This window comes from Macrotis lagotis, chromosome 3 (assembly GCF_037893015.1).
Source record: "Macrotis lagotis isolate mMagLag1 chromosome 3, bilby.v1.9.chrom.fasta, whole genome shotgun sequence".
In the NCBI taxonomy this organism is placed as follows: Eukaryota; Metazoa; Chordata; class Mammalia; order Peramelemorphia; family Peramelidae; genus Macrotis; species Macrotis lagotis.
This window is the reverse complement of record NC_133660.1, coordinates 291,278,398-291,297,058: the sequence shown is the minus strand read 5'-3', so window position 1 is coordinate 291,297,058 and position 18,661 is coordinate 291,278,398. Positions and strand designations below refer to the sequence as shown.

General features: G+C 37.1%; 1 protein-coding gene across 2 annotated transcripts in view; it reads right to left on the bottom strand.

The window, feature by feature from the left end:
• The window catches only part of LOC141519003 (butyrophilin subfamily 1 member A1-like), a 33,984-nt gene extending 15,789 nt beyond the window's left edge, over positions 1-18,195 (bottom strand). Inside the window, exons 1-10 of one of the 2 annotated variants that reach the window (XM_074231437.1) lie at positions 18,099-18,195; positions 16,537-16,712; positions 14,363-14,710; positions 12,470-12,748; positions 9,814-9,930; positions 7,360-7,380; positions 6,535-6,555; positions 5,715-5,735; positions 3,312-3,332; positions 1,059-1,079 (exon numbers count right to left, since the gene is read on the bottom strand). In XM_074231437.1, coding sequence (XP_074087538.1) covers positions 1,059-1,079; positions 3,312-3,332; positions 5,715-5,735; positions 6,535-6,555; positions 7,360-7,380; positions 9,814-9,930; positions 12,470-12,748; positions 14,363-14,710; positions 16,537-16,591 — 904 coding nt within the window. In that variant the 5' untranslated portion in view covers positions 16,592-16,712; positions 18,099-18,195. Of the gene's footprint in view, positions 1-1,058; positions 1,080-3,311; positions 3,333-5,714; positions 5,736-6,534; positions 6,556-7,359; positions 7,381-9,813; positions 9,931-12,469; positions 12,749-14,362; positions 14,711-16,536; positions 16,713-18,022 lie in introns of both variants that reach the window. The other variant, XM_074231436.1, reaches the window with a different exon arrangement.
• Positions 18,196-18,661: the final 466 nt, after the last annotated feature.

Genomic DNA, 18,661 nt, shown 5'->3' with positions numbered 1-18,661 from the left:
GATGTTGAGGAATGACTATAGAACTAGTGTCAGAAAACCTAGATGTGAGCTTTGATGTCATACTAATACACTCTAGCACTTTGGAAAAGCCATCTTCTCCCTTTTTCTAAAATGACTTATTCACATAATATCAATGGTTCCTTATAAACTAATAATGTTTGAGTCTCTCTCAATTCTTCAAAAGTGACATTATTGGGGTGGCTAGGTCGTGCAGTGGATAAAGCACCAGCCTTGGAGTCAGGAGTACCTGAGTTCAAATCCGGTCTCAGACACTTAATAATGACCTAGCTGTGTGGCCTTGGGCAAGCCACTTAACCCCATTGCCTTGCAAAAACTTAAAAAAAAAAGTGACATTATTCCCCAGTTTCTATTTTTCAATTTGTAAAATGAAGCCATGGTACTGCATGGACTCTGAAGTTACTTATTAAATTGCTAATACTGAAATCATATCACATTATCCACAAGCCAAGAAATGACCGGTGAAGTAGAGACAGGATATCTAGATTTCAGATCCCCTATAACACTAATTCATTTGAGTGTCTTGGGAGAGCCATTTTCTCACATTTTCTCACTGATAAAGGAGAGAATGATATAGAAAAATCTCTAGGTTCCCTCATGAACAAGCAGGGATTGAATATCAACTTTTTCACTTCTTATCATTTTCAGACTTAGAATGTGATAATACCTCTTAGCTTCTGTTTGTTCATTTGTAAAATGAAGTCACGAGGTGCTTATTCTTTAAAGTCAATTACAATTTTAAATATTCCATCGAAGATAATAACATTCAACAAAATCTTCCTTTTTCAGTGCTTCCCAATCAATGACTTTTCTCAAAGAATCCATTATGCTTTCACTCTTTTATGAAAAATTGTTTTGGAAAAAAGAAACACTTCCTAGAAAAATCCAAGCTGCCAACATCATCTCTCTATACCTAGGGGAGTCTTGTTTGGTGCACTGTATTGGGAATGTCCTCATTCACTTGATTCCCAGCATCCTAATCAATTTTCAATATCACAGTATAAAAATCTCTGAATAATGAAGGAGAAAATATTACTCACCAAGTTTAACTTTAGTTATGTCTTGAGAGAGAGAGAAAAGGAGAGAGAGAGTGAGAGAGAGAGAGAGAGAGAGAGAGAGAAAGATAGGAATGAAGGCAAAAAAAGGGAGAAGAGAATTAGCTCATCTGGATTATACATTTACAACACTAAGGAGATGCTATTTCACACTTCTATTCTACAGATAATTAAGGTTTGTTGATTTTACGAAATGACCACTGAACTAGAGGCAGAAAATCTAGATTTGAGGCCTGTGAAACTAATACATTCTAAGATCTTGGGAAAAGCATTTTCCATCTGTAAATGTGATAAATAAATAAACTCTAAACTAAATAAACTCTAAACTTCCTCAAAAAGTAACACTGCTTGAATCACTCTCAGGACTCATTCCATTGCGACCTTTAGACAATATCTCAGAGCTTCTATTTTCTCATCTGTAGAAGGAAACCATGGGACATCATAACCCCTAAGGTGAATCCAATGTTAAATCTATAATTCTTATATGATACCAACCTCTATGAGATGCCTTATTTCTTATTGTTTCCAATTCACTGAATTATCTAAAAAAATCCATTATATTTTATTTCTTAATTAATTTAATTTAATAATTAATAATAATAATAATTAATTTAATTTCTTAATTAATTGTTAAAATAAACATTTCATAGGAAAAATCAATGTTACCTATATCTTCTTGCTACAAAAAGGATAGGCTGTGTTGTATCATTGAGTTTCTACTGAGCTACTAAGTTCCTAGTGTTTTCCAGTGATAGATAATATGATTATATACAAATATTTGAATTTTGAAGAAGAAAATCTTACCATATTCCAGTTTAAACTTGACTCCTCCTCTCTCTCTCTCTCTCTCTGTGTGTCTCTGTCTCTCTCTCTCTCTCTGTCTCTCTCTCTCTGTCTGTGTGTGTGTGTGTGTGTGTGTGTGTGTGTGTGTGAGAGAGAGAGAGAGAGAGAGAGAGTGAGTGATGGATTGGGGGGGGGGAGAAAAATGAGAAAAATAGCAGTGATAGAGCCACAGAGGAAAGGTGAGAACTAGCACATCTCCATCATCCATTGAAACATTGTGGATGCTCCTGACACTTCTCTTCTGCAGTTTTCAGGCTTGTTGATATTGAGGAATGACCGTTGAATTAGTGTCAGAAGACCTGGATGTGTAATTTGATGTCATACTGATATACTCTGAGATCTTGGAAAAGCCATTTTCTCACTTTTTTGTACAGTAAGAGAGTTGTCCTACATAATTTCTAAGATAGCTTGCAAACTAATAATATTTTAATCTTTCCCTATCCTCAGAAAGTGACATTATCTCTGTTTCTTTTCTTAATTTGTAAATTTAAATCATGGGATTCCATGAGATCACTGAATATTAAGTCTGTAATTCTAAAATCATACCAAATTTAACCACAATCCTCACTTCTAAGTGCCCTTCATTCACTGACTTAAAAATCTGCATTATTTTCTTTCAATTTTTTAAGAAAGAGTGATTTGAGAATAAAAAACACTTCACAGAAAAATTCAAACTGCCAACATCAGCTTTCGACAACTTGGGGGATTGTACAGTGCATTCAATTGGGGGTGTCCTGATTCACTTAGTTAACAGCATTATCCTCTAATATGTAGATCACCATATACAAATATTTGAATAATGAAAAATATTACTCATCAACTTCAGCTTTAGACTTGCCGGCGAGAGAGAGAGAGAGAGACAGACAGACGGACAGAGAAAAAAACAAGAAGGACAGATGGAAGACAGGAAGGAGAATTAACTCAAAATTATGCATTCACAAAAGTGAGGATACCTCATTTGACACTTTTGTTCTGTAAAGAATTCAGGTTTGTTGGTGTTGAGTAATGATCACTAGACTAGGGGTCGGAAGAACCAAATTTGGCGCTTGTACTCATTGTAATTAAATCTATGATCTTGAGAAAGTCATTTTTCACTTTTTACATATATATAAAATTAGCCGGTTGTACTGTATCATCTTTCAGATCCTATAACAATTAATAGTAACTAAATCTATCTCAGTTCTCACACTTAACTTTGAACTTAATTTTGAAAAAGAAGAAATATGTCCCAGAAAAATCCAAGCTGCCAACATCACTTCTCTACACATTGGGAAGCCTTGTTGGGTGCATTGAGTAGTGGAATCTCCTGATTCACTTTGTCCCTAGAATTCTCTACTGGTTTTTAGTATCATCTTATACAAATATTTGACTACTAAAGGAGAAAATTTTACTCACCAAGTTCAGCTTTAGTCATGTCTGTGAGACAGAGAAAAGGAGAGAGACAGGGATAGAGGGAGAGATGGAAGTAGAGAATTAGTCCATCATTGAGGCCATCTCGATGTTCTCTTTGACATGTCTATTCTGCAAAGGATTCAGGCTTGTTGATGTTGAGCAATGACCACTGTACTAGGGATCAGAACTCCAAGATTTTAAACCTGATTTTAACTCTAATTCACTCTAGTTCTTGGTGAAGACATTTTTTTTATTTTAAAATATTTGGATTGTAGTACATATTCCCTAAAACTCCAAATAAACTAAACCAGCTCTATCCCAGCTCTCATACTCATTAAAATTTTAACCTTTAAAAAGTGATAGCATGAGGCGGCTAGGTGGCGTAGTTGATAAAGTGCTGGCCCTGGAGTCAGGAGTACCTGGGTTCAAATCTGGTCTCAGACACTTAATAATTACCTAGCCCCTTAACCCAGTTTGCCTTGCAAAAAAAAAAAAAAGTGATAGCATCTATGAGTTTCTATTTTCTCATTAGTAAAATAAATGCATGGAAAAATTTGGCAAAACAAATGTTTCACAGATAAAATCCAAACTGCCCATATTTCCTGTCCACAAATGAGGGAGACTGTGTTTGCGCATTAATTTGAGGGTCTCTTGATCAACTTAGTTTCCAGTATTCTCCAAGGGTATAAGGGTATGAATTATCTTCGTATACAAATATTTATATATTGAAGAAGATAATATAACTCACCACAATCAACCTGTGACATTTCTGTGAGTGAGAGTGAGAGGAGACAGAGACAGAAAGAAAGAGAAAGGGAGAGAGAGACAGACAGACAGACAGACAGACAGAGACAAAAACAGAGAGAGAGAGAGAGAGACAGAGAAAGAGAAAGAAAGAGAGCAACAGAGGAAAGGAGAGAATTAGTACATCGAAATTATTAATTTACTCTATGTAGAATGCCTCATTTAACTTTTCTATTATGCAATGTTTTCTGCCTTGTTAATGCTGAGATATGACCACTGAAATTAAGATGGAAGACCTAGATTTAGGGCTTCTTGAGATAATAAGTCACACTAGGATCTTGGGAAAGGCATTTTTTAAACTTTTCCACTGATAAATAAGAGGGTGGTATTGCGTAATCGTTAAGATTCCTTATACACTGACTATATTTCAATCTCTCCCATCTTTCATACTCCTTAAATTTGTGAATTTTACAAAGTGACTATTTCTTGGCCTCTATTTTCTAATTTATAAAATAAACCATGGGACTTCATGGCCTCTGAGTTGACTTACAACTTTAAATCTGTACTTCTAAGATTACCCCAATCTCCACCAGATGATTTATTTCTTTGTTTCTTTTTTTTTAGGTTTGTTTTTCCTTGCAAGACAATGGGGTTAAGTGACTTGCCCAAAGACACACAGTCAGGCAATTATTAAGTGTCTGAGGTCACATTTGAACTAGGTACTCCTGACTCCAGAGCTGGTGCTGTATCCACTGCACCACCTAGCCGCCCCTAGATGCCTTATTTCTTAATGCTTCCCATTCACTAACTTTTTCAAAATTTCCATTATATTTTCAATTTCTTCATTAAGAAACAGTGTTTTGACAAAGCAATTCACAGGAAACCACTCTTCCAACATATCCTCTCTACAATAGGGGGAACTGATGTGTTTATTCAGTTGCCAGTTTCCTGATCAACTTACTTCCAAATATTTTTCTTTGTAATGAAGTATAATCATATGCAAGTGTTTGTATAAGGAAAAAGAAAATATTACCATATTAATCTCTTGTCATTTCTATGAGATGGAGGGAGGGAGGGGGTGAGAGAGAGAGAGAGAGAGAGAGAAGAGAGAGGAGAGAAAGAGAGCAACAGAGGGTAGGATAGAATTAGTAGATTTAAATTATGCATTTACTTTATTTAGACTTGGATATTGGAAAAGGTGTTTTCTTAAATATTACCACTGATAAATAAGAGGGTGGTAGTGCATAATCTCTGAGATTGCTTATACACTGACTATATATATACATATATGTTTTTAAGTTTTTGCAAGGCAATGGGGTTAAGTGGCTTTCCCAAGGCCACACAGCTAGGTAATTATTAAGTGTCTGAGGTAGGATTTGAACTCAGGTACTCCTGACTCCAAGGCCAGTGCTCTATCCACTGCGCTACCTAGCCACCCAAACTATATTTCAATCTCACCCATCCGTCATACTCCTTAAATTTGTGAATTTTACAAAGTGACTATTTCTTGGCCTCAGCTCTCTAATTTATAAAATAAACCATGGGACTGCATGGCCTCTGAGTTCACTTACAATGTTAAATCTGTAATTCTAAAATAATTCCAACCTCAACCAGATGGCCATGTACAAATATTTAGATAATAAAGGAGAAAATATTACTTACCACATTCAGCTTTAAGCTTCTCTGTTAGACACACATATGAGGGAGAGAGAGAGAGAGAGAGAGAGAGAGAGAGAGAGAGAGAGAGAGAGAGAGAGAGAGAGAGAGAGAGAGGAACAGAGGGAAGGATTGAATTAGTACTTTCCAATTACCCATTTACTATATACAGTATTTGCATAATATGTAGTACTATTTTGACTCCTCTATTACGCAAAGTTTTCTGCCTTGTTAATGCTGAGATATGACCACTGAAATTAAGTTGGAAGACTTAGATTTGGGAATTCTTGGCATACTAATTCATACTAGGATCTTGGGGCAGGTATTTTTTTCCACTGGTAAATAAAAAGGTGGTACTACATAATCTCTAGGATTCCTTATACACTAGCTATGTTTCAATCTCTGCCATCTTTCACACTCATTAACTCTGTGAATTTACAAAGTGACTATATCTTGGGCTCTGTTTTCTAATTTATAAAATAAACCAAGGGACTACATGGCCTCTGAGTTGGACTTACAACTTTAAATCTGTACTAAGATTGTACCAGCTTCTACCAGATTCTTTATTTCTTAATGTTTCCCATTCACTGACTTTTTTCCCAAAATTTCCATTATATTTTCAATTTCTTAAGAAACAGTGTTTTGACAAGGTAAACAATTTAAAAGAAAAATCCACTCTTCCAAAATATCCACTGAACAAATATGGGAGACTTGATGGGTTCATTGCTTTCAGTTTCCTGATGAATTTACATCCAAATATTCTCCTTTGGATTGGAGTATCATCATATACAAAGACTTGCATAATGAAGAAGAAAATACTACTTACCATATTCACCTCTTGTCTTTTCTGTGGGGGTGGGGAAGAGAGAGAGAGAGAGAGAGAGAGAGAGAGAGAGAGAGAGAGAGAGAGAATAGGGAGACGTTATGGAAAGACCAAAGAATTGAGTGGGGGAGGGAAGGAGATAGAACATCATCATATTTAGATTTTTCATTTACAACATTAAGGATCTCTCCTTTGGTATTTCTATTCTTCAGAGTATTTAGGCTTGTTGACTTTGAGGAATGATCACTGAACTAGGGTCAATAGGCCTAGATCTGAGGCTTATTCTCAAATTACTTCACTCTAGGATCTTGGAAAAGTCATTTCCTCATTTTTTTCTATAGTAAAATAAGAGTATTGTACTGCAGTCTCTAAAAGCCTTTGCAATGCAGCAATGTTTGTATCTATCCCAGATCTCCCACTTGTTAACGTTGTGACAATTAGAAAGTGGCAATGTCTCTGAGACTACTTTCTTATTTGTAAAATGAAACCAAGGAAATGTATGACTTCTAAGGTGATTTTCAACATTAAATCATTAATTCTAAAATATTAACTTCCACTGGATGTCACATTTATAAGTGCTTCTCATTCACTTACTTTTCCAAAATTTCCATTTTTTTTTTCAATTTGTTTTAAAACAGGGTTTTGGACAAACAACCACTTCTTTGGAAAAATCCAGGTTACTAGCATCTCCTCTCTAGAAATAGTGAAAATGGTGTATGCATTTAGTTGAGCCACTTCTTCTGATCAACCTGTTCTCAATATTCTTCAGTGGCATGTAGTATCATCATATAGAAATATTGGAATGAGGAAAATGAAACTATTACTCACCAAGTTCAGTTTTAATTTTGCCTGTGAAAGAGAGACAGAGAAAGAGAACTGGAGTGAGGGGGGCGGCATGAAGGGAATTAGGTCATGTAGATTGTCCATTTACAATTCTGAGGATGCCTTATTTGACATATCTCTTCTCTAGAGTATATAGGCCTGCTGCTGATGTTGAGGAACAACCATGGAAATAGGGATCAGATTTGTGGATTTGTGCTCTATTCTCTTACTTATTTCACTCTATGATCTTGGAAAAGGCATTTTTTTTCTTTTTTCATCTATAAAATGAAAGGTTTATACTATGTATTCTCTGACTCTTTTTGATCCAGCAGAGTTTGAATTTATCCCAACTCTAACACTTATTAACTTTGCAACATTTAGAAAATGATAACATCTCTGAGCTTCTATTTTTCTCCTCTATAAAATGAACTGTACCACATGGCCTCTAAGGTCACTTCTAACTTTAAATATATTCTACAATGATACTGACTTTCACAAGATACCTCATTTCTTAGAGCTTCCTAACCATTCCCTTTTTCAATTTTGTTAAAAAGTAGTATTTTGGCAAAGCAAAAATTTCAAAGGAAAAATCCAAGTTACCAATGCCTTCCCTCTAAAAATTGGGGAGATTGAATGGGTATGTTGATTTGGGGGACTCTTGATCAATGTAATTCTCAGGTTTCCTGGACAAAATGACTTGGAAGAAGACACCCAAATCATCAGACCTCAAAGGAGCAGAAGGAGTAATTTGGAGAATACGTTGTCATTTCCTAAGAGGTTCCAGTCTACTTGCCAAGTGGTGAATGACAGCCTCTTTGATTAACTACATAGTCACATCTGGGGGCATTTTAGAGGTAACTAAATGAAGCTGTGAATAATGAGATAGACCTGGAGTCAAGAAGACAAGTTCAAATTCAGTCTCAGACACTGATTAACTCAGGGGATCCTCAACAAAACAATTAACTTCTATTTCCTAAACTGTTAATTAGGATTATACAAAAGCACCCATGCTTCTGTGTTATTGCCAGGATCAAATGAAATAATTTTAAAATACTTAATAGTCACATAGTATATGTTTCACAAAGACTTATTTCCTTCCTCCTTCCTTAAAAATTCCCTGACTTCCACCCCTTCACCACCATCTTTGTTCATCTTCTCCTCAGAGATTCTTGGTCTGACACCTTGGCTGAAGATTTCAGTGAGACATTATGTACAGGGAGAAACCATGGACTCTCTCCCTCTAACTGTTTAGCTTTCCTTTGCCTTCTCATTTAGTTCTTTTGTTTTAGATGAAGAAATTTAATCTGGAGGCTCATCAGTTATAAAAGGTCAGGAGAAGGAACCTCCAGGAATTTGGGAGTCTTGGAGGCCAAAAAGAACCAGGAACTTGGGACCTAGGTCAGCAGTAACAGGAATGAGGATTTAGCAGTCATCTGTTGATTCCAGACATGAACTTGGTGAGACCAAGGTTATATAGAAACTGTGGCAAAAATGAATGCATTCTCCCCAAAGACCAACATAGGGAAGAGTATGTTTCACACATATATATGTTAATATATATATATATATATGCAAAGAACCCTTTAAAATGTTAATTCAGGGAAATTGGAGCTAGGGTACTGGTCAATGACATTTTTAATAGTGGTGAACTCAAAACAGACACCTCTTAAGGGCACCCCCAGTGTTCTGCTGCAACTGCAACAACTCTAGGATAGGGAGTTCAGAGGAAACATATGCAACTATATTGCTAGTACCCTCATCCACAGTTGTCTTTTATATAATTCATAATTTAGCATTATTTCATTTCATTTGAAATTAAGAAATAATATAAGCATTTCCATAAATAGTGGAAGAGAAAAGAAAGATGATTGCCCATGAAACTGTAAATGTACTATGGAAAAATTGCTATTCCTTTTAAATATATAACAACCTTATGCAATTTTTTCACAATTTTTCTTCCATTTTCCACATGCTAGAGATTGTTATAAACAATATATGTACGTATATGTATAAAAATTATTGAAATATACTTCTATATATCAATTCTTTCTGTGAAAACAGTGACTTTTTTAATAACTCCTTTGCAGTTCATTTGACTATTTATATTTATATATGTGTGTATGTGTATGTGTACATTTTATACATATAGATGTATTTGTGTATGAAAATACATATTTCTGTGAAAATACACTTACATGTGCATAAGTATATATATATGTGCATATATATATATGTATAAAATGTGTTTTATATCCAAAAAGTATATATATTATATATATACTGTGTTAGAGAAGACTCATAGAATAGTAGATGTAATCTCCAAATCAAGAAGATCTAAGTCTGAGAACTGCATTTGTGCATTTGTCTCAATCTTGATGTGTGGTCCTAGAGAGGACCCTTACCTTCTTAATGCTCTCAATAATTTTTAAAACTATACATTGCCCTAAGGGAGATCCTTACCTTTGGCTTTTTTAAGCTTACAACCACAGAAAATGAAGAGAGATAATCCAGTGATTATAAAGTTCAAAGCCACAATCCCTGTCACCATCCAGAAAGAGTTATCTGGAAACATATTATCTGAAAAATTCAAATCACAGAATTATAAAACAGTCCTGTATGGAATGGGTCATTTGCAATCATCTCATGCAACTCTGTCATTTTATAGAAAAGAAAACTAAAGCCCAGGCCAGCCCAGTGATTGACTTGGTAGTTGTAGAACTAGAGTTTGGATTTCCTAATCCCCAAATACTTCCATGGGATGGTCCCTGATTTTCTAGCCATGCTCCCTGATTTTCTGGCCAGTATTCTGCTCATGGGACTGCCTGACATCATGTAGATAGACCTCCCCTCTCTGCTCTTGGATGTTAGCACAGCAGGGAAGGCAACAACAGTGTCAGGAATGGAGGTTGCCTGGCTCATCCTCAGAGAAGAGTCTCTTTTTTGTTCAAAGAGAAGTTATTTGCATCTAATTCTGTTGAACTCTGAGGTGGTTGAGAACATGGATTGTGTTTTCTGTTTCTTTATATCCCCAGTGTTTGGAATTGTGCCAGACACATAGAAAGCATCTAGCAAAAGGTTGTTGATTGCAACAAATCTAATTAAGAAAGAGAAGGAGCACAATTATTGCCTCTGTGTGGAACATCAGCCCTTCAGATACAAAGTATTTTAGTGTTAGAGAGGTAATGAAATATTTATTGGACTAAACAGAGATGAAGAGATGAAAGAGAAGAGGTGGTGGGTTGCAATGAGAGACGGTGGCACTGGAGATATTGGGTCATGACTGGCTCTACAAATGCCTTTGTTTCACTGAAGAGTAAAAAATACCCTTAGAAGAAAAACCACCATCACAGCAAATGCAGAGTGTATTCTATCTCTTATTCCTATACATGGGTTCTTAATCTTTTTATGTATCTTGAATCCCCCTGGCAGACTGGTGAAGTCTATGGACTATTCCACAGAATCATGTTTTTAAAAGCAAAAATAGATGAGATACACCAAAATACAAGAGAAATAAATTTTATTGAAATTCAGTTATCAAACTATAAATTTTGGGGTACTGAAATCGACTAAAATGGTAATGCTTGGGGAAGAAAGAAAATGCATGGGTCATGTGCCAGCCTCATTGGAGAAACAAGTAGGATGACTCGGAAATCTGTAGACAGTCACTATTAGAATTGGGCTGATTGGTAAATACTAACAGCATGATATGCCCACATGGATGTTAACCAAGAAGCAGCATTATGGACCAAGACTTCCAACTTACCCACCTCAACCAGTGAGCTATGGATAATGATTAAAGGTGGAGTCACTACTGGAAACAATCACATTGAGGCTACTAGATTTCAGTAAGATCTAGTAGAAATGGAGAGTGATAGAAAAAAGGGTTAGAATGAAGCCAAGTTGGTTACCTCCATTTTCCAGAAGGCCCAGTGGAAGGACTGGGTGATGTTACATTAAACCTTTGGAGTGCGAAGATTGAGTTACAGAGTAATATGGACTTGAGTGATGGGAGTGGGGTGAGCTTTGGAAGATGATCTAGGATGTGAATCACTAGGAGATGAAGGTCATGTCCAGCTGGGAGAATGTTCATAATTGAGGGAGGGCACCACTCTTCAAAAAAATTAAGTGAATATTAAACTAGAAGCAAGTAGTAATAAGGTGGGAGGGACATGATTAAGCATCAAATGATTGGTCCTGTACTTCTCATCCCTCAGAAAAGTGGAGATTATGAAAGAAAAGTTTAGAGAAGAGCAATCCCGCACACCACGAGAGGGCAATTTTTCTATTCCTCTTCCCTTAAAGAACATATGTGGCAGGCCTGACATCAAAGTGTAGGTTGTTTCTTAATGTTGTTGTTACTTGGCACCTGAAATTCAACACATAGCAGTTGAGAGATTAAACTGACATAAGCAAGTGGAATTGTCTTGTGATTGCATCTATGGAAGTGTTCCCTTAGAGGCAAAAAGTTGTCCATTGGGGAAGATGGCAGATGACCCCTTACCATTTTCCTTCACCCAGCAGGAGATGGAAAACACAAGGCTCATGATCCCAGGAGCTCTTGGTCCTTCATCACCTGAGGTGACTGATCAAGAGGTGTCAGCAGTAGGAGATATACACCCTGCACAGGAGGGAGTGTACCTAAGAAACCCTCATTATGTGAGTGCTTCCTTTTGTGTTAATCTCCACTTTATTGGGCATATATTTTGTTTCTATACAGATGTTTATATTATGTCTTCCCTAACCCCCAATAATCTGTGTGTTCCTTGAGAGTAGAGGCAGGTGTGTTTTTCTCCTTTATTGTATTCCCTCAGAACGTTGCAAAGTTTCTGAAACATAGGAGACATTTTTAATTAATGTCTGTAGACCTATACACTAATTTTACTAGTCTTCCTATCAGTCTCTTTATATGTAAACTGAGGGGGGGTTAAAATGCATGATTTCTAAAATTACCCCTATATCTAAAATCCCATAATTCCCAAAGGTAGAATTTCAGAAAAGTTAACACAGGAATGGAAGAAACTTTGTTAGATTCTGAGGATTTCCTCTGCCCTTTATAACATAAAGTCTACTCTGCCTCTTCACAAAGATTCCATTAGTACACAGGGAGGGAACTAACCTGGAAGAGAAAAACTTGCTTCAAAAGTGTGGCTGAGGAGAGGGTTCCAAATGAAACAAGAAGCATTCACTTTGCAATTGGTGACCACAGTGATTGATGTCTCAACAGAGAATAGATCATTCTCTCTCTTCTTGATCATAATGTCTTGTGTCAATGACCTTTCCTCATTCTTCATCCACTGCACTTCAGGCTGTGGGTACCACCCCATTGATGTGCATGTCAACCGAAGCGTTTTATTTCCCTGACCTTTGATGTATAGGTGAGGAGGAGAGCCTATGACTAGGTAAGGAAAACAACACAAAAGGAAAGTTATTTCTTAGAATCCAGGAAGTATTTTTAGCCATCTTATTCCTCCTTGTTACATTTATCTGTTACATCAAATGTGTAAAACCTACAACATACCTCTGTGTCTAAGATGCCAATATATATTTCCAATTCTATTCCTGGGTAGAAAGTCAAAGATAAAAACAAAATAGTTTCTTACTTCAAGTAGTTTCTATCCTATTGGAGGGTTGTGGGAGAGGTGAGAATTACATTACATAGTTTTTATTTGTACAAAATAATTTCAGAGAAAAGAAGAGAATACAAAAAACATACAGTTTTAACATTAGACATAGGATAGGAATATAAAACATTCTTGATGGAGTGAAGAAATAGCATAATTCTAAAATGAAACAATTATAGTAATAAATGTGATTCCTATACTGAGGAATTCTTCAATTCATCTATACCAATACATAGTCAAAGGGGCACAACGTGACAGCCCATTTGAAGAGATGCAGGCTTTAGTGGATAGATATGAGTTGATCATTAAGCTAAAAACACTAATACGTATTAACTGTGGCAACAGATAAAGGACCAGACCTTGAGTCAAGAAAACTCATCTTCCTGAGTTCAAATATGCCTCAGATAGATTCTCACTCTCTGACCCTGGGTAAGTCGTTTAGTCCTTCTCTGTGAAAGGAACTGGAGGAGAAAATGACAAACCACTCCAGCAGCTTTGCCAAGATAACCCCAAATGGAGTCACCAAGACCTGGACACAACTGAAACAAGTGAACAACCAAGACTAAACAAGTGATCATTCTGCCATTATTGATTCCTAGTCAGGTCCTATCATTTGTCCAATTGTTCTACTGTGTAAAAATATATTTTATGTCTTTTTTTCATTTTCAGTTTTACATTCTTTCCTTTCACTGACCATTGAGATGGTAAACAGCATAACATGTATTATACATGAAAAGTCATGCAAAACCTTTCTATATTAATACATTCCAGTTGCTTCTGTTTTGCATTCACATTAATAATCATGATTACTTACTATGTAATTCCCTCTATCCTATTTTCTTCTGTTTATCATTCTTTCTCTCTTTTTCATATTTATCCTGTCCCATCTCGCAAATCTATTTTAAACTCGGACTATTGCCTCCTTTAATCTGGCCTCCCTCTTTTGCTTCTGTTTCTGTAAATGGCATCAAAATGGATCCATATAACCATGGCCATAACTACTTCCTAAAGCCCTACATTTGCCTAAGTGGCATGCCAGCAACTGCTGGGTCTCACAGGTTTATCATGATCTCCCTCTGGTTGCTTGCACAGAAATATTCTTTCCCCATGTTCATGTACAAGATTTGAATTGTCCCCAGTACTATACCTCAGTTACTTGTCTCTAAACTGATCTGCACTTCATTCTCTTAACTCTAGAATTTCATCTTTGGATTAGTCCCTCAGACACTCCCAGTCCAATCTGCCTGCCGCTGACCAGGATAAATTTAGATCAAGCCTACGTGCTGAGTTTTGCCCCATCTTTCATGATGTGTGCATTTCCCTCAGACAGGTATTGCAATTGCTCCCCTACCCAGGTGTACCCCTCGTGAGTCCAGGTACACACTTACCTGCCACATAGACTCGGAACTCTGCTTCATGCTGAGCAGTAGGACTTTGAAAGAGACACCGGTACATCCCCTCATCAGAGAGCTCCATCTGACGAAGCCTCAAGGCCACACTCCCAATGGAAATGTTCTCATGAAGAAATTCTGTCCTCCCTTTATATTCTTTGGCCTGAAGTTTCAGATAATCCTGCCCATTTTTATAGTGATGTAACAAATGTAAGGACTTGCTATGAATCCACACCACTTCCATATCTTTGGCATCCATCTGGGGAGAAAGGTGGCATGATAATGTAGCCTCTCCACCCAGCATGGCAATGACTGTTTCTTGTGGTCCTATCACAGTGAATTGCCCTGGAAAATATAGACAGAGTTGGGATGGAATGCAAGGTTAGTTCAAGAACGGGCGCAAAATGGAAGGTCATTTATAATATCACCATATAGTAAGTCATGAATTTTTAGACCTGGAAAAATACATTTAGATGGTCCAGTTCCTCATTTGAGGTACAGAATCTTACCATTTGAAGGAAAAATGAAAATTTTTTTATCAATGGGATTCAAATGTCCTATTTTATATAGTAATCTACATTATTTCAGAATAGAAACTTACAATACACTGGTTGGGCAGCCTTAGTAATAAGCCATGTTCAGCCTCACTTTTCTCAGTGAAGGAAACCATGGAACAGGAAAGATGGAATAATAAACAATGGCCTCTCTGTCTGCAGTCTAGTAGACACAAATTATGAACATGCATACAATTAAATGTAGAATGACTAACACATTTCTCCTGTATTCTAGTTTCTCCTTAGATTTTATTTATCCCTTAATATAGCCAAAGAAGTCACCTGAAAATTGAAAATAAGCTCATAATGAAATTATGTAAGATAATTGTTTTAACCCCAAACTAATTGCCATAAGTTGCAAATGGATGCTTGAATTAAAAACATAAAGGTTAACCAAAAATAGAAGAAAACTGACATAGAAATACAGCTAGGAAGCAAATTCTTAACCAAACAGGGGATAGGACAGTTCACAGAACATAAAATTGATATGGAATGGAAGTGCAGCCAGGATGACCTGCGTTCAAATACTGACTCAGATACTTCCCAACTGTATGATCCTACATCAGATACCTAACCTGTCTTCCTCAGTTTCTTCATCTATAAATGAGGATAATAAGAGAATCTTCCTTCCTGGGTTAAATCAGGTATCTGTAAATTTCTTTACAAACCATAAAATCACTTGTGTCCATTGTTCAAGAAATCATTTGGATGACCCAAGGAGCAACTTGGTGGAACAAAAGATAGAGCACTGGATCTGGAGACATGAAAACCTAAGTTCAAATTCAGGCTGAAAAACTTATCATAGCTTATGACCCTGGTCAAATCACCCTATTTTCCTCATTCATTAAAATGCAAAATGAGTTGGAGAAGAAAAATGGCCAGCCAATCCAATACTATTGACAAGCTATCCTGTCCTCAGGACCTCACACTCTGAAGGAAGGCTCACATTTCTGCAATAGGCCTCATAACCCAAATGACTTCAGGATTCTTGGAGACCCTAAAGATGACAAGGATCAAGCTTTTGTAAAATTATTTTCCTTATTAGATGATTCAACCTGCCTGGGGACACTGAATATCAAGCAACAACTTTGACAACTAAAAGAGACCAGGAAGAGGGCACCTTCCTCTTGCAGCCCCAAGGGTGTCTATTTATGGTTTTGCTTCCCCTTTAGATGAGCCCTCAGTGCTCATTTTGAGGTAAGTAGATATCTTGAGAGGTGAAGAGACTCATGGTTTGAAACTCGTAGCCTTTTCAGGGCAGCACTCTGAAATTCAACTTCAGACTGACCAATAATTGTGTGATTCAAGACAGGTCAAAAACAACTTTGAAGTCCCACCGCCAAGGGCAGTTTTATACAAGACAAAATTTATTGAGAGGATGGACACATTGACTTGATTAGAGTCTGAAATAGAATTCTGAATGGAAATGTGAAATGGAAATTATTCTTCCTTAACCACCCACATCCTCTTTCTCTTAGAAAACTTCTATCACCAAGGAAAGAAGGAACAAGAGATTTAGAACAGCAGCAAAAAACTGTACTGAGGTCCAGAGACATAGAAAATTTCTCTGGAGGGACCAACAAAGTGTCTATGAGCTCAGCAATGTCTCCCACCTACCTGAGACTGGTGAGAGCAGCAGGACCAAGAGGACAAATCTAGAAGAAATAGACATTTCATCTCAACTTGGTTCCTTCAGAGTGGTAGATTTTCAGCTTTGGAATCTGAGTTTTGCTACTAACTGGAACTGTGATCATAAGTCAGTCGTTTTATTTCTTTGACTTAGGTTCTTCATCCTAATGAAAAGGAAAATGAAGTAGACAACTTCTGAGTCCTTTCAATCCCAGCTTGAAGTTAATGACTCTTAGTTCTCCCTAGCAAAGCAATTTCTTCAGTGACCTGATTCCTTGGTGAACCCAGGAGACTGCCCAGGCTGTCTGGAGCTAGCTACCAAACTCCACTGGAAAAGGAAAGCAGCGGTCTTGTGGACTTTGTCATCCATAGTAGTATAATCATTCGACTTAGCATAAAGGTTCAACCCAAGTTATTAATGCTCAAGAGACAATTCATGCTGTGTTGTAACTACTTAGCCAACTTAAGGGATCAATTAATAAATTTTTAGTGGCGCCCACAAGTCACCCATTCCAACCCTCAGTTATAAAATATTGCTTGATATTGTCAAGAAAGCAATGTCTACACTTGAGAGCTTTGTAGAAAAAAAAATCCATTGTTATCACACCATAATCTTTGTAATTAAATACTGTTGCAGTTCTGTTCCTGATCTTCTGGATTTGGCTATTGTACCTCAGCTACCATCTCACCCTGGAACAGATTAGCCACCATACTTTAGCTGCCATCCCACCCTGGAATAGATTAATTTATGGGCTCCTCTAACCCAGGAACCTTCCTCTGACATGCCAGTCTCCCTTTCCCACAAGTAAGTTGCTCCCAAAACCTCTATTTTGGGTAAAGGTCGGTCTGAGTAACCTTCTATGACCTCTCAACTCTTCTTCTGTCTTTCCAGGTACTGACAACAAACCCCTAACTGACTTTCTCCCTCCCTTTTTGACTCCTTGGGTGGTTTATTTCTCCCCATTGGAATATAATCTCTTTGAAGACAGTGATGCTTTTGGGGGTTTATTTTTATTCCTATAGGGCTTAGTACAGTATGTGGAACATTGTTCTTGCTGTGGTTCAGTTATTTTAGTCATAGCCTACTCTACATGACCCCATTCAGGGTTTTCTTAGCAAAGAAAGGGAATGGTTTGTCAAAGGTTTGTCTTTTTTCCAGGTCATTTTACGAATGAGGAACAGAGAAACCACATTAAGTGACTTGTCCAAGGTCACACAACTAATAAGTATTTTTAAGTAAGTCTTGAATTCAGGTCCTTCTGACTCTACAACTGACACCCATCCACTGGGCCTCACCAAGAACAGAGGAAGCACTTAACAAATATTTGTGATCTTGCTTATCCAACAAAGTACCAGGTCTACTTTGGAAATGTCTCATATATCTTATTCTTACCTCCACTCAGATGATTTTTAGGAATTTCAGTATTTGACACACTTTCATGAGTAGTCAACAATTCATCTGACAAATACTCACCTTACAAGGCTTCAATCAAAAATGATTTTATTTATAAAAAAGACTATCAGATCCCATGGAAAGTAATGATTCTCACCTCCCCCTCATGTATCCACATGGTTTTAATGAGAACTCCAACTGAAGAAAGTCAGGGTTTGAATTGTCCTATCAGTGCCCAGTGAGGCACGTAGGTGTCACAATAGATAGAGTTCTAGGTCTTCCTTCAGCAAGACTTGATTTCACATCCATCCTCAGATACTTGGAGAAGTCACTTAACCTGTTTTCTCAGTCCTCAGGAATAGAGTGAGAACAATTATAGCACCCACCTTGCTGTGAGAATAGTAAGAGATAATATTGATAAAGAGATTAGCACAGAGCCTGGCTCTTAGTACTCTAGAAATGCTTAGACCCTCCCCTCCCCTCCCCTCCACAGTCTTATCTTAGTAGTTACTTGTCACCAGTCACTCTCACTTGCCATTATTTCAAATCACCAATCCCACCTCAGTACTTGACCCTTGGCCTCCCTTGCCTCCAGCATTTGATTTGTCTTTATATCTCTAGACTTGGTTTTCTCCTGTATTCCAGTTCTTCTCCTGAACCTTCAGAAAATGGTGTTGATTCTATTCTTTCAAGGACCCAGCTCTCTGACAAACAGCCGAA